This window comes from Pygocentrus nattereri, chromosome 26 (assembly GCF_015220715.1).
Source record: "Pygocentrus nattereri isolate fPygNat1 chromosome 26, fPygNat1.pri, whole genome shotgun sequence".
Lineage (NCBI taxonomy): Eukaryota > Metazoa > Chordata > Actinopteri > Characiformes > Serrasalmidae > Pygocentrus > Pygocentrus nattereri.
The window spans coordinates 3,480,713-3,497,512 of record NC_051236.1 but is presented as its reverse complement, the minus strand read 5'-3'; the positions used below and the strand labels follow the sequence as shown (position 1 = coordinate 3,497,512).

At 41.0% G+C, this 16,800-nt stretch overlaps 1 protein-coding gene across 2 annotated transcripts in view; it reads right to left on the bottom strand.

The window, feature by feature from the left end:
• The window catches only part of LOC108435695 (contactin-4), a 237,245-nt gene that overhangs the window by 19,048 nt on the left and 201,397 nt on the right, over positions 1-16,800 (bottom strand). Inside the window, exons 16-19 of one of the 2 annotated variants that reach the window (XM_017711696.2) lie at positions 16,272-16,421; positions 13,171-13,241; positions 10,381-10,615; positions 8,165-8,280 (exon numbers count right to left, since the gene is read on the bottom strand). In XM_017711696.2, coding sequence (XP_017567185.1) covers positions 8,165-8,280; positions 10,381-10,615; positions 13,171-13,241; positions 16,272-16,421 — 572 coding nt within the window. Of the gene's footprint in view, positions 1-8,164; positions 8,281-10,380; positions 10,616-13,170; positions 15,934-16,271; positions 16,422-16,800 lie in introns of those variants that run through there. The other variant, XM_037534749.1, reaches the window with a different exon arrangement.

The window sequence follows — 16,800 nt, the reverse complement described above, 5'->3', positions numbered from 1 at the left end:
GGTGGTCATTTTCCCACTAAACCTTCTAACTCAGGGTTGCCCAATGCTGGTCCTGCAGCCAGACTGGTCCCAGTAATGACGGCCTTCAGACGTACTTGAAGAACCAAATATATTAGATCTGACCTCGCCAGTGTGGTAGACCTTCAGGACCAGGACTGGGCAGCCCTGCCCTGTTCTAAGTGCTGAAGACGTGCTGGAGCAGATTTAACCGGCACTATATTTAAACCGGCCTCTCCTTCCTGCGTCAGATTCCACGCTGGTGAATCCCCCTCCTGGGTGCGGACAGCAGGAAGCACACCGAATCAGTGAAGTGTGATTTGACATGCTGAGGTTCTAATTACATTTGAAATTCATTTTATTCTACGCAGTTTTAACTTTCAGGACTGGTCTTCAATTTACAGTGGATGTTACAAAGGAATTTAGTGATATTGATGATATTGTAATGATATTTACAAAGGTCAAAATGTAATACTGACTGGATGTGTACATTCAATTCCTGAGGAAAAAAGGAAATAAAGACTAAAACGGCTTACCGCAGTAATACATTTTGGCATGTGAATTTTATTTTAATTATGTGGGAAAAAAACGGAATAAAACTAATCAATGTTTGTAAGAAATGTTATTACTGCAGTTATAATTCAGATTGTAAGTGTAAGAATTCTTTTTTAGCATGTAGGATTTCATTTCTCATCAGTAAGAATTCAAGTCTTTTTCCAGTTCATTATAGTTGCAATAATAACACTTTCACTAATTGAGATTTAATACTGGCTACATGTGTAAACTGAATTCCTGAGAAAAATCAAATCAAGAAGAAAACAGTTTACCGCAGTAATTCATTTCAGTTTATGAATTTTAGTCTTTTAATTATGTGATTAATTTTTTAAAATCCCTGCATAAAATGTTAATTAATGTTAGTTTAAAAAATTATTATTACAGTTATAATGAACTAGAAAAAGGCTTGAATTCTTACTGATGAGAAAGTAAATCTTACATGCTAAAATATTCCTACTATTCAATAATTCCTACTATTAAAAGTTGATTCTTAAGATGGTATAATTGTTTTTTCTTTTGTAATTTCTTTCGAGTATCAATAACATATCAATAACATATAATAACACATTCTGATTAATAAACTTTTCTTCCTTGATTGAAAGTTAGAAACGTCTAGACCGCACAGTTTACAAGCGTTTCTACCTTAAATTTGTAGCTGTTTCTGAAAATGTTGGTTTTCTTTGTTGAACAGAGCTTCACTTGTTGTGGGCCTTTAATACACATCACCTCATTTACATGTGGATTTTGATTGGCTCCTGCCCAGGACACTGGTGACAATACCGCAGCATTAAAAACTATTTCTGCTATTTAAAACGCGGCACTTTTTGCTGCGCTGTTACTGCCTAGTTTTATGATGTATCCTAAATATGGTTTTCTATTTAAATAGTCAGCATTTTATGGGCCTCTGTAGATGTTTCAGCCTCACACTGGCTCCAGAACAGATCTCAAAGTACCTCAACGTGTCTACAGGTCTCTAAACGGACTAGGACCTGCAGGTATTGTTGACATACTGGAAAAACACCACCTTACTAGACATCTCAGATCACAGTCAGGTCAGCAAACAGCACCTACAACCAGAACTGAACATAGTGAGGCAGCCTTCAGCCGCTACGCCACAATCAGCCTTAACAAACGTCCAGAAGCTGTCAGACGTCCAGATGCAGAGGCAGGGTGAAAACAGATTTCTCTTCACCTCCTTAAGCTGCTGCACTTTGCATCTTTCTACCACTTTATGATTCATTCTGAATTCCATTTATATTTATGGCATTCGGCAGACAATCTTATCCAGTTTGATCATTTTAGACAGGTGGGCGAAGGTGGTGTTAGGAGTCTTGCCCAAGGACCCTTATTGGTGTACTGTAGGGTGTTTACCCAGTCTAAAGCATAGAAGGCAGAGGTGTTACCCACTACACCAACCAACCCCTCTGGTTTACTCTCTGCATCGCTTTATCTTCAATACATTTACTCTAATGTTTTGACATTAGAGTTTGTTTAGATATTTTAACTTAGGTTTTTATTCAAATTTTAATCTTCTACATAAAGCACACTGACCTACCTTGTGTAAGAAAATGTGCCATTTGAATTCACGTAACTTCTCAAATGATCTACTAAATCTACGTGAATTTTTCCTTCAGCCTAAACAGACACAACCTCAACCTCTGCCACATTCGGTGTGCAAACAGTCTTCAATAGTCTGTCATCTATTAATTTTACCTAAGATCACATTTTGAATGTTTGTAGTCTGCCATGATGATAGAGTCATATGCAAAAGTTTGGGTGCTCCCCATTTTTATATTTTGTTGTTTAGAGTTTAACATATTGAGGTCATGTAAAATGTGTCCTGTGCTGAAGCTAAGCCAGGGCACATTTCATACTTATTTGTATATATATATATATATATATATATATATATATATATATATATATATATGTATATATATATATATAAAACATTAAAAATGCACTTTGTCCTGATTGACCCCTCCCAGTCTCCTCATGTGCTTTTGTTTACCTTTTAGTCCTATCATGTGCTTTTGTTTTGATTTCTTCACAGTCCGGCTCCCTTGTTTTGTGACTCCACCCCTGATTGTCTCCACCTGTGTTTCCACCTGTCCCTCGTTTACCCTCATGTATTTAAGCCCTGTGTGTTCCCCTGTCTGGTTGCAGGTCTTCATTTGAATCACTGTTTGGGATGTTTGATGTTAGATGTGCTGATTATTTGAATTGTTTTGACATGCTGTTTGTATTTATTGTATGATTTGAAGTTTTCCTGTGTTCCTTGTCATGTCTGTCCCTCCTGCTCTTCATGTTGGCTACCTGAACCTGGACTGTATCGACCATGACCCTGGATTTGCCCAAAATAAATCTCGCTCATCTCAGCGAATGCGTCCGCCTCTTCGCTCCCCGGCGTTACACACTAAAATTATATTGGTTTTAATTCTTTTAAATCTATTAATCTATATGTTTAATCATGTTTTTCATTTCTATTCTCATTTCATTTTAATGTCATTCTGTATTCTTTATTTGTAAAGTGGTTTGAATAACAACAGTGTGCAACTTTTATATATATCGCTGTTGATGGAAGAAAACCTTGTATCTCCAAAACGCTAACTTTACAGTAGAAGGAAAAAACTCACTTTACTTTTAATGGAAGTCAATGGAACCAGACTTTATTTCCATGTCATTTTGGGCCGTTTCTTTTGGTTCATTCATCATTAAATTTAAACCCAATGTAAAAGGCAAAAGGCACTTTCAAATTATGACAAAAACTGAAAATACATTATATATACATATAATTTTGTGTGTGTGTGTGTGTGTGTGTGTGTGTGTGTGTATTTATATTGGCAAATATACATATGCATATTGCCAAACTGTTCACAACGGGGAAAACATATTTGCAGAATATGTATCAAAAAAAGGCCTTTGCTCCTCACAATCCTGGCAAACTGTGTAAAACTTAGAAAAGGGAACAGAGAATGGAGAGTTTCTCCGCCACTTTCAGGAGCTAAAGTTTACGAGTGCTTTCACTCACAGCTGGGATCTCAGCTGAGTTTGAGCTGATTCTGGAGCTCCACATGACATGAAGCACAAAACAAACAAGCTGAACGTCTTTAAGTGCCAATAAGATCCGGTTCTTTGCTCCCAGCAGAACGGACAAACAGTGACACTGGGCTACTGTCCATTTGGGAAAAAGGGGAAACGAGTGTGACGAGCTCCTTCATTCAGAAGCTGAAACTCTGAGCTTGAGCTGCTTTCAGAGATTGTGGTCAGTGAGATTTTGTCGCCAGAGAAAGTCTGTGAACATCAAACAGAGCGTGAATAAAACAATGCTGCATCTCCACCACCTGAAAAATGCCGTCTGCACACACTGCACGAATAAATCACACCCAGGGTGGACGGCCCTAATTCCCATTCTAATGTCGGCGATCGGACGAGCTATCGGAGACCTTCAAAATAAAGTGTGACTGAGAAACAGAACCTGAAGGCAGCTTTCTAACAGCACACAGCTGCACAGGATGGCCAGAGGACAGTGCCAGACACAGGAAGGTCACTATTCTCTGAGGACAGTCATAATTTAAGGAGAGGGCAGTCTTTAGCAGCGATTCTCAGTGCTGGTCCTGAGGGACGGCACACTCACTGCACAGTTTATAGCCCTGCACGAACACACCTGCCTCACCTCATCAGCTAATTATCAAGCCCTTCGTGAGCAGAAGCAGCTGCGTTAGGACAGAGAAAATGCAGAACTCCTCAGGGCAGTGACTCTCACAAGACCGGGACTGAAAACCACAAGAACCTCGAACCAAGCTTATCAACGAAGGCAGCCTTTAATTAGAACCTCAGTTCTCTCAGACCATCCAGCCCACCTGATTCAACATCTCTGCCTCTGAATTCTTCCAGAGATGGTTTTCACTGCAAACCCTGAGATACTGCGTAAACTACCAAGCTCCAGCGTGTTCATAAAACTGCAGAGATTAGAAATAAAACTATACATTGAATGTAAACGACTAAAATGTAAATGCGTCTATACTTCAATATCGATAAAAAAATAAACGGACATAAAATGGAACTAGTTACTACCCACCTCTGGATGATATGCATCATATAACCTATAATTAAAAGAGGAAAGCACTTATTGTAGGTCTGAAAGGACTAAATAAACCATATATCTAAATCATATAAGAAACATATATGAGGCCGTTTATAAAGAGAGGCAACACTTGATTTTAAGAGCACATATTAAGGTTTTATTATGGTCTAATTGTTCATTAAAGTCCAAAGTCAACACTTCTAAAATGGTTCTATTTATAAAGGCTTATTTATTATGACCTCTATTAGCACATAATGTGATGAAAATCAGTAATAATTACATTATTAGTTGGAATAATGCACTATAAACACTTCTTATGCAAAACATTGAGCGCAAAGTAGTCCACACTTTTACTATAAACTGCATACAGTATGTAATATTATAAATTAAAAGTGTTAATTACAGGCAAAAACATATACATGCCATACATGATCTCAGGCAATTTATACCACAAATTCAATACATAGTAATAACATGAATATGAATAATATGAATAAAATATATCTCATATTTTATTTTTCCATGAGGTCCACTTATGTCATTCAATTTGTTTATGTAACAGCAGTGCTCATAACCATTTTCCAATCTTTATCCATTAAAATTAAACAGGCTGTTTTTGTTACTGTGCCTTTAAGACTGATATATGTAAATGACCTCTGTTCTGATTGGCTGTTCTGTATTGCACCTCATTCAAAAGCACTCAGACCTGAAACACTATAGCTTCAGTGTAAGTGGTCGGAGCCAAACTAATAAAGGCTGAACAGGTGGTTATATGCAAAAGTGCTGTTTCTCGTGACGTCTTGAAGGCTACCTACATAAGGGCTTCATGACGCATTCATAAGCACTGAATAATGTGTTTATGAAGCACTACTTGAACATTTATTAAGTGTCGGTTCTCGCAACCTGACATAAGATGTTTTATGAAATAAATGACATTGTGCTGACATAATAAGAATAAACGTTGAACATATTTACAGCACTAAACATTTAAAACACTATACATAACTGTTTATGTCAGCATTCTTAAGACGACATTGTACTGATATCAGGTGAAATATGCCTGGAAACCACCCCCTCTTCCCTCCATGGCATGGATAAGATGATTGATGCAATAATGTATAGTGTTTTAAATGTTTAGTGCTGTAAATATGTTCAATGTTTATTCATATTATGTCAGTACAATGTCATTTATTTCATAAAACATCCTATGTCAGGTTGCGAGAACCGACATAAGCACTTAATAAATGTTCAAGTAGTGCTTCATAAACACATTATTCAGTGCTTATGAATGCGTCATGAAGCCCTTATGTAGGTAGCCTTCAAATAAAGTGTTACCAAAAGAATTTAAGAATCTTTTTTAAGAAAAGAATCTAAGCAGGCGGTTTTCACAGATTAGCTCACATGCTGTATCTAGATTTTGCATGTTTTTCATTTCTTGACATAATATGAAAATGCCTGAATGGACCAAAAGAAACAGCCCAGGATTCCATGGACTTACATTAAAAATAAGGTATATTTATATATATGCCATTGTTTACCTATTACTTCAAACCCCTTTATTTAAAAAAAATAATTTCCTTTAAATATTCTAAGATGTTCTTCGCCACTTTTAAACTGACTTACTGAAAACTTATTTAGTACGTTTTAATCACATTAGTGATGAATAAAATCTACTTTGGAATATGAAGCATGTCTTAAAGCTTGGGCGACTTAAACTTTTACTAGCTCTAAAACAATAAACCCCTGAAGTCACTTAACGCTACCTAGAACCTATAGGTCAGTATTTCTCAGCCCTTGACCTGGAGGCGCGCTCACAACACACCTGATCCACCTAATCAGCTCATTACCAAAGTTTAAGTGCCTGAATTTAAGCAGGAAAAGCGTCCAAGTGTGCAGGGCAGTGGGCCTCCAGGACCACAGCTGAAAAACTCTGCTATGGGTAAGAAACTGTTGCCAGTTGTGCACTAATGTGAAGCCTCACGTGAAGCCTCAGATAAAGAACCTTGGGGTTGTATTTCATCCTGACCTCAGGTTTGATAAACAAATTAACCCTGTCGTTAGGCGCTTCATTTACCAACTGAGATCAGCCACCAGGATGAAGGCATTCCTGTCACCCCAAGACCTGGAAAAGGTTTTATTAAATCTCGCGTAGACTAAAGGAACAGCTTGTATTTGGGCGTCAATAAGTCCTCAACAGCTCGGCTTCCTGAACACGACAGAATCCAGTCTAAAATCCTTCTATTTGTTTTTAATTCATTAAATGGAGTGGCTCCGTCCTATACAGGAGATCTGGGTAACACTTTCTATGAATGTCATGTTTGTAAGCATCTATAAACACATTTATAACATGTTATAAGTGCTTATGTCGGTTCTCGCAACCTGACATAAGATGTTTTATGAAATAAATGACATTGTACTGACATAATAAGAATAAACGTTGAACATATTTACAGCACTAAACATTTAAAACCCTATACATTATTGCATCAATCATCTTATCCATGCCATGGAGGGAAGAGGGGGTGGTTTCCAGGCATATTTCACCTGATATCAGTACAATGTCGTCTTAAGAATGCTGACATAAACAGTTATGTATAGTGTTTTAAATGTTTAGTGCTGTAAATATGTTCAACGTTTATTCTTATTATGTCAGTACAATGTCATTTATTTCATAAAACATCTTATGTCAGGTTGCGAGAACTGACACTTAATAAATGTTCAAGTAGAGCTTCATAAACACATGATTCAGTGCTTATGAATGCGTCATGAAGCCCTTATGTAGGTAGCCTTCAAATAAAGTGTTACCAAACATATGAATAAAGGTGATCAGTTCGTGGTCCATAACCTTGCACATCGATGTCTCAAAGTGTCCGCTGTGCATTATTACGACTGAACATTTTCACACAACCCCCGATATGTGTTCCTTAAAGAAAAGTTAGTTCTGGCTCCTTTTACCAGGAATCTGTTTGTTTGTCCCATATTCTCTCATTTCTCACTGAAAGCGACTCCACTCAGCATAAAAAAAACCACATTATGCCACTATTACATCCAAAAGGAGGTAAACAGCAGTGCTGCTTTGACAGCGGAGGGGCCGGGTTATCTGGAACCCGAGGGGAGGAGAGAACGAGCCCAAATCCTGCAGGTTTCACAGCGGCTGACGAAAGAGCTCACAGCCGAGACGTTTGCAGGAGGAGGGCGGATTGATGTACGAGGTCTGAAGGGAGATTTATACACGCACGCTGAGGTGGCCTGGGCACCGGCGCTCCCCCGCAAGACGGGCCCAGCTGCACGCAGACCTCTTCATCCTCCAGATTAGATCATGAAAAATGGGTCGCGGAGAAAACGGCAAGCCTCTTGTTTGCAGAGGAGGAAATTGCACACCTCGCCATCAGCACTTTTCATTAGAACATGCATTACAGAGCATGATTGAGGCGATATAGTGTGAAGTGGGGCTGTTTTGTTTTGTTTTTTGCCTCCCTGTTTCTGTAGAGACGTGTCTGTGTTTATTGTGTTTGCTCTGTGTACCTCGTATCCTGTGATCCGCGCTTTGCTGAGGCTCGGTGGGACAGCCTCCCAGAACACCTGAACCTCGGAGGCGGAAAGGCTGCGTGCCCACACTCTGGCAGGGGCGACAGAGGGCTCTAAGAAAGGTACAATGACAGAGAGGAGAAGGAAATAGGAAGGGATTATAAGAGAACAATAACAACGGCAACAATGCTCTGCTTGAATAAAAGTTCGACAAACTGAAAAACATTAAATCGATTGAAAGGGTGCAAATCCTGCATTGTCCACCTGCAACATTAGAGTGTTTTTATGTACCATTAGCAATCATAACTCATTTTTACAGGACCATTTTCCAACCTTTCTTTACCCCTTAAATTACAACAGGCTGTTTTTCTACTGTGCCTTTTAAACAGGCCGATACAGTCATATGCAAAGTTTTGAATACCCAGAGCAAATGACATGTTTGTTGGTTTTCTGAGTGAAAATGAGTTAACACATTCTATACAGAGAACATTTTTAACTGTCATTTTTCATGAAAAATGTTTGTGCACAATTTCTGTTTATCTGCTGAGTTTAACATACACTATACTGCCAAAAGTATTCGCTCATCTGCCTTCACACAAATATGAACTTGAGTGACGTCCCATTCTTAATCCATAGGGTTTAATGTGATGTCAGCTCACCCTTTGCAGCTACAACAGCTTCAGCTCTTCTGGGAAGGCTTTCCACAAGGGTTAGGAGTGTGTTTATGGGAATTTTTGACCGTTCTTCCAGAAGTGCATTTGTGAGGTCAGACACTGATGTTGGACGAGAAGGCCTGGCTCACAGTCTCCGCTCTAATTCATCCCAAAGGTGTTCTGTGGGGTTGAGGTCAGGACTCTGTGCAGGCCAGTCAAGTTCTTCCACACCAAACTTACTCATCCACGTTTATATGGACCTGCATTGTGCACTGGTGCGCAGTCATGTTGGAACAGGAAGGGGCCAAACTCCCCAAACTGTTCCCACAAAGCTGGGAGCATGAAATTGTCCAAAATCTCTTGGTGCTGAAGCTTTAAGAGTTCCTCTCACTGGAACTAAGGGGCCGAGCCCAACTCCTGAAAAACAACCCCACACCATGATCCCCCCTCCACCAAACTTTACACTCGGCACAATGCAGTCAGACAAGTACCGTCTCCTGGCAACCGCCAAACCCAGACTCGTCCATCAGATTTCCAGATGGAGAAGTGTGATTGGTCACTCCAGAGAACACGTCTCCACTGCTCTAGAGTCCAGTGGCGGCGCTTTACACCACTGCATTCCACGCTTTGCACTGCGCTTGGTGATGTAAGGCTTGGATGCAGCTGCTCGGCCATGGAAACCCATTCCATGAAGCTCTCTACGCTGTTCTTGAGCTGATCTGAAGGCCGCATGAAGTTTGGAGGTCTGTAGTGATGGACTCTGCAGAAAGTTGGTGTCCTCTGCGCACTATGCCCCTCAGCATCCGCTGACCGCTCTGTCATTTTACGTGGCCGACCACTTCGTGGCTGAGTTGCTGTTGTTCCCAATCACTTCCACTTTGTTATAATCCCACAGTTGACTGTGGAATATTTAGTAGTGAGGAAATTTCACGACTGGACTTGTTGCACAGGTGGCGTCCGATCACGGCACCACACTGGAATTCACTGAGCTCCTGAGAGCGACCCATTCTTTCACTAATGTCTGTAGAAGCAGTCTGCAGGCCTAGGGGCTCGGCTTCATACACCTGTGGCCATGGAAGTGATTGGAACACCTGAATTCAATTATTTGGATGGGTGAGTGAATACTTTTGGAAATATAGTGTAGTTGTGCAGGCTGAAGCCCAGCTGCAGCACTCAGTGTTGCTCTGATAGAATCATTGATTGTAGCACTCTCATTCAAATACAGCTTTGAAATGTCTTTTAAAGTGACACCTTTCAGCACCTTCACCAGACCACACTGGACACACTTGCAGGAGAACTATGAATAAATCAACAAGCAACAAACTAACAAAAGCAGCTTAGTAGAGTTCTAGGTTCCCTTGAGATCCTTTACTGTTAGAAGAATCCGTGAATGTCAGTGAGAGGCTACAATCACAGAAGAGCTGAACTATTCACTGTGTCTGATCTATATGATATAAACACTCATAGGTTGGGTGTTGTAGACACTGCTGACCTCACTGAATATTATTCTCCTTCATCATATTCATTATCAAGTCTTTATTACATTAAAGTTGTCTCTACCTTCCTCTGCTGAGTAGACGATGACCTCGGGGTTGAAGGGTCCCTCTCCCATGCTGTTGTACACGCCCACCTTCACCTCAAACCGGGAGAGGGGCGGGATGCTGTCATTTTTAAACACGTATCGGGACGCGTCCACTGAGGGCACCACGCTCTGGATCCACACTGAAGAACCAAGCAGACGAAAAGCAACCACGTATCCAAACTCTTCTCCATTCTGCAGCTCCTCGGGAACAGGCTGGAGCCAAAAGAGAAGTTTGAGAGAAAAGAGGACACTGAGAGCCACAAACTAGCCGAATGGGCCTCCAGAGAAAAGATGCTCGAATTGCATAATTTGCTGAGATAAACAACTCTAAAAAATAACAAAGAACCTTTTTCATAAGTCAGCTTGAGACGGAAATCTTCATGCACATAATCATACATTATTGCATATATATGTCATTATTCCATGATTTTTTTTTTTCAAAGTTTTTTGCTTGAGTATTATGTACATTTAAGTACTGCGTACACTTCAGTATTCCATACACTTCAGTATCCCGTGCACTTCAGTATTCCGTACACTTTAGTATTCTGTACACTTCAGTATTACGTACAATACAGTATTGCCAGCACTTCAGTATTCTGTGCACTTCAGTATTCCGTGCACTTCAGTATTTTGTGCACTTCAGTATTCCGTGCACTTCAGTATTCCGTGCACTTCAGTATTCCGTGCACTTCAGTATTTTGTGCACTTCAGTATTCTGTGCACTTCAGTATTTTGTGCACTTCAGTATTTTGTGCACTTCAGTATTCCGTGCACTTCAGTATTCTGTGCACTTCAGTATTCCGTGCACTTCAGTATTTTGTGCACTTCAGTATTCCGTGCACTTCAGTATTTTGTGCACTTCAGTATTCCGTGCACTTCAGTATTCTGTAAATTTCAGTATTCCGTACAAATCAGTATTCCATACAGTTCAGTATTCTGTACATTTCAGTATACCATCAATCTGGCAACTAAGTAATGTATTTAAAGTATTTAAACCAGTGGAGAACTGTGACTATGCTAAGCTAGGCTTTCAGTTCAGGCCTTGAATATCAAAAAATGAAAAAAATGAAGACATATTGCCAAACCTTCCATCTCCAAATGGCATATTCACAAGAGAAGGTAAAAACTTTACACATATACATTACCTTAAAGTTGAACAGTGATGAGCACAGAGCTGCCACTCTTTTCCATGTCTAACATCTGACTGAAATGCTTTGGTCAAGCTACCATTCATACTTACACTCAATGACGTATCTAGAATTTGTAGAAGGTCTACAGCAGTGGTCTCCAACCCTGGTCCTGGAGAGCTACCTTACTGCAAATGCCTAGATCCAACCAAAACTTGCCACACCTGCTCCAGCTAATCAACCTCTCTCCCAAGTCCTGATTGGCTGAACTAGATGTATTAGAGTTAAGGGGGCAGATTGGATGCAGGTTGGAACTAAACTCTGCAGAAAGCTAGCTCTCCAGGACCAAGGTTCGAGACCATTGCTCTACAGCGACATTTTTCTCACTAAATTGGTTCCCCTGTAATTCAAAACATGATTAATTCCAATGACAGGTCCTAATTATGCTGCCAGTTAGCCCTGTCTTCTTAGATACAACAGAGAAAAGAAAACTTTGTTTGTATAATTTTCTGTTGGGCATTTCAGGATTTTAACCTTTTTGCCTTCAACTCAGTTTAATAAAGTAAGAGGCTTATTAAGGTTAGATTAATAGACCCTTATTAGTCCCACAACGGGGAAATTTCACCTCCGCATTTAACCCATCCATGACGTGAAACACCACACACACACTAGGGGGCAGTGAGCACACTTGCCCAGAGCGGTTGGCAGCCCAATCCGCAGCGCCCGGGGAGCAGTTGGGGGTTAGGTGTCTTGCTCAAGGACACCTCATTCATGTGCTGTCGGCTCTGGGGATCGAACCGGCGACCTTCCGGTCACAAGGCTGGTTCCCTAATCTCCAGCCCACGACTGCCCCCATACTATTACATACTAATGCTTATTATGGGGTAACTCAAGGGACTTGAATACAAACTGGCTATTCTTAGGATATAGAAGTGTGTAATAAAACTTTTGGACTGGCCGGTGGGCCCTGGCTATTTAACGGGTTAAATCGCTGCTGTTGGATTGAAACTTGGTATCTCCATTTTTCAGTTTTTGACATAATTCAAAAATGCCTGTTGTCCTTTACATTGTATGTACATTTCATGATGAATGGACCAAAATAAACCAAAAATTACTTGAAAAAAATTCTGGTTCCATTGACTTTCACTGAAAGTAAAATACGTTACCCTTCTTAGCTTTCTGGGATAGAAGGTTTTGTCCTGACAGCAGTGAAATACAACAAGCTTGACTGTTCCATTAAATGAAACGATCTAAAAGTGACAGGTATGTGTTTCTGTCGTGAGGGTTCCTTACCAGAAGCCTTTTTGGTTAAATATGTCTGAACATGTGGCGCAAAAGAAGCTCTAGACAAAAACGCTGTCATTTGGCATTCTCTCATGCTCCAGCCCTTCCTCTATCTGCGTCTTCATTATGATTTACGTACCACAGGGAGCAATTTCGCCAGAGCAAAAAGCGAGGACGACAGCTCTGTGTTTTAATTACCGCTTGTCTAATTTAAACCACGTCACCGTGGAGAATTCCCTCCGAATCCAATTCAAGTCAGAAGATTGATTTAAGGAAAGAAAGAAGAAGAAGAAAAAATAAAACCAGCTCCCTGTCAAGAAACATCTGCTTGAGTCAGAGCCGGAGTCGGACGCTCACCTCCCATGTGATCACCAGCTCGCCGCGGGTTCCTCCACCTCCGCTCACGTTGGCGGGAGCCACCTCAGGAGCTTGGGACAACAGTGAAGAACAACAGAAAAAACAGGACTGAGTACACAGCCCGATTCCTCTGAGGCTTTGAGGCACAAAGGTCTCGTCAAAGCACCTTTAAGTAAGTTGGGTCGAAGCTGAACCCGCATAGCGACAAAGCTTGGGATTTTTTTTTGGTTGGGTTGCTCCCTTTTAAGTGCTGAAGCTGAGGTTGACGCAGTGTTTTCTTCTGTGCGACTCCTTGTGATCAAGGCAGATGCGCTCAGAAGAAATCCGGCAGAAAATAGACTCTTTCAAGTCCTATTGCCTGACGGAAAGCGTGGGTATTTCACACGTTCGCGGCTCAGGCAGGCATGAATTAATGATCGCGGGACCTGCTTGTTAATGTGCAATATCAGAATGCTTAAAAGGTACAGTGTGACATCTTTACTCTTACGATCCGAAAAGGACTCGTACAATGAGGGCTAATGAGGAGAAAAGGGAGGAAGGTGTTGGGAAGTGTGAAAACCCACAGCCAGTCGTGCAAAAAAAAAGCAGACGTCGTCTCCCCGCCGATTTAGCTAAATCTCCTCCGGTGTCAATCAGATTGCCACGCACTCGATTTGTGTCTTAATTGTGTGGAGATTATTCCGCAATTTGGAGCCGTGCGTGTGCCCAACGCAATGACTGACGGGAAACAATGAGCGTGGATTTCCCATGGCTAAGCTGCCATCAAGACGAGGCTCTCCGAGCGAATTAAACTAATTATGGAGTTAAATTGCGTTTTCGCCGCAGGCCCGACGCGCTGAGTTTGTTGCAGTACGGGAGGAGAAGACATGGTGAAGAGAGCAGTTAACCATTCAGGATTCAGCCATTAACCCAAACTTACACATCAAGCAATGCTGTATTTTTTGGCCTTGGTTTCTAAACTGCACCCTAAGATCCACCAGTCGCACAGACAGGCTTGGGCACTCCTGGTCAGATCCCATGCCCTGTTGATATTCAGTGTAAACAAGTGAACACATCCTCTACAGAGACCACACGTCTGCACATTTTACTGCACAATTACGGTTTACTGGTTTTATTTGTAACAGCAGAAACGAAAACCATAAAATGTGGCTGTGCAAAAGACAATAAATCAACATCGTGCACTAATATTTGCAGAAAAATGGCATATTCTCTGTAGAGCATGCGTGAACTTATTTTCACTTGAAAATACACTAAATATGCAACGTAATGTCATTAATTTGTCATTTGTTTCCAGCCTTCGATGCAAATTGCAAGCAACGTGTGTGGCTTTGGCTTTCTTGATTTCCCTGAACCTACAAAGACCTGACTTTATACAGTACATACTGCATACCTTATCGCACATCTGGCACATCTGGCACATCTGGACACTCCACAGCTGGACACTTTATTTCAGTACCAATGTCTGCACATACGTATTCAGTATTGTCATTATACGCTGTTACCTGAGCCTCCTTCATTACTGCATTGCCTTTTTTTAATCTCAGAATAGATCTTATTGCACATTTTTGTATATTTTTAGTTGTATATATAGTTGTATAGCCTGTAGATAGGTTTCTGTCTGTCTGTCTGTCTGTCTGTCTATCTGCACATTCTGTTTTTTATTATTATCCTTTTTCTGCTTATTATTAATGTTCTTATTGTTGTCATCATTATTTTCACTTCAGGAATACACGCGATCACGTTTTCTCTTCATTTAGAAAGGCTCTCTCTCTGTAAGAGTTGATAATAAGAAGCATTCCTTTTAAAAAGGCTCTTGTCTCCTCCTCAGTCTCAGTCTGGTTGGACCAAACCAAGTTTTGTCGACATCCATAAATTACCACAGAGAACCTCTGTTTTCATAGCCCACAAAGACCGACTTTTCAAAGTGTTGAAACGCTTTCCACAAATGTTTGGCTGGAAATGTAGCCACAGCTGCCGGTGGCTTTTCTACCTAGCTCTGTTTACACAATTTCAAAATTCACAAAACCTGAATGGAAAAGCCGGAAATGCCGAAGTATCGCCAAAAAAATGTTTTTACTCTTGGATGAGGTGGAAGTCAGACATGTCTTGACGTGAAGGGAACAAAAGTCACGTTTGGCACCGCGGCCTCTCAGAACGGTTAGCTGTGCTGGGGTTTGCAGGGGTTCGGGCAGCGAAGTGAGAGACTTCAGCCCTTATTAAATGACCAGCATCTCTGAACTGTTAGAGCTACGGCAATGCACATCTGACAGACGGCTATAACGCTACTCTACCTGCAGCTGATAAAGAGCCAAATCCTTTCATTGTATATAGAGCACACTGTGAGTGAGACGCTGTACAGCACAATGTCCTCTTCAGGACTTTGTGCATAACCGTAGTTGATGGAAACACTAATTAATTTGCATTTTCTTTTACAGAATTTTAAGAAATGACTCAAAAATTGGCTCCAGCATCCCCCCGCGACCCTGACGTTGAAGCGGCTTAGAAAATGGATGGATGGATGGATGGACTCAAAAATTTGCAAAAAATGTTTGACGAATGAAATGAGGCTCAAACTGATCAGGACTGTTGGAAAAGTAAAATATACGCATATTGAAAATATTTGAAAAACCACTTGCCTGAGCTCAATTTCTGAAAATTTTGACAGGTTTTTGCCATATTTGATCAATTCATGGCTGAATCCTGTTACCAAGTGAAAGGAATCAAGCGCCAGCTCATCAGTGCATAACTTCAAAAGATGATCATCTAGAGGGATGAAAGTGGGCTCAAATCAACAAGATGATCTTTTGAACCACTGACACAAAAAACAGGACAGCCAAAATCTGCACAAATCGGTCTGGTCAGTTTGAGTGTGCTTTGTCTGGGTGGCCAGATGCTGCGGAAAATAAAGCCCTGAAGAGTAATATTGGTGGATGTTGGAGTGGAGGGTTGAGGATGACATCAGCTCACAACATCAGGACAAACGTAACGAACAATTACTTGCACGGTTAAGCTACTGCATCATTAATCGATAGCCGGCAGCATGCTGATCCATCTTAACCACAGCGAGAGGAGACGAAAGGGCTTTGGGCAGAGAGGCGTACCTGCTGGCCGTGTGCGAACGGGCTGGGACGGGGCACTGGGTTCCCCCACCCCGACGGCGTTGACCGCCACCACCCTAAACTCATACTCCACCCAGGGGTTGAGGCCCACCACTGTGGCGCGCGTCATCTGTCCAGGCACAGAATCAGGAACTAGGATTAAAGAAATTTGGAATGGAAACACACATAAATACCCATCTACACACGTTCAGACTGAGAGACACATTCAATTAAACTCAGCTTCCGTCAGACGGCAGTTTCTCGAATGCACAGCTAGTGCTAAGATTATCTTAAGCCATCAAAGCGATGCATCCTCCATAATCTTACACTACGTGTTTGTTTAATTGACTACAGTCTTATAAATAAGCAGAACTGTAGCTGGTACAAGGAGAGTTTGTAGAACTGAGCTTTCAGAAGGATTTGTAGAAATTATTCATTAAATACTGAGCATCGGTTTTAATCAGCATCCACAGACTACACACAGGCCACTATATTAGAAACACCCAGCTTGCTGGTGTACAGTTAGAGCATT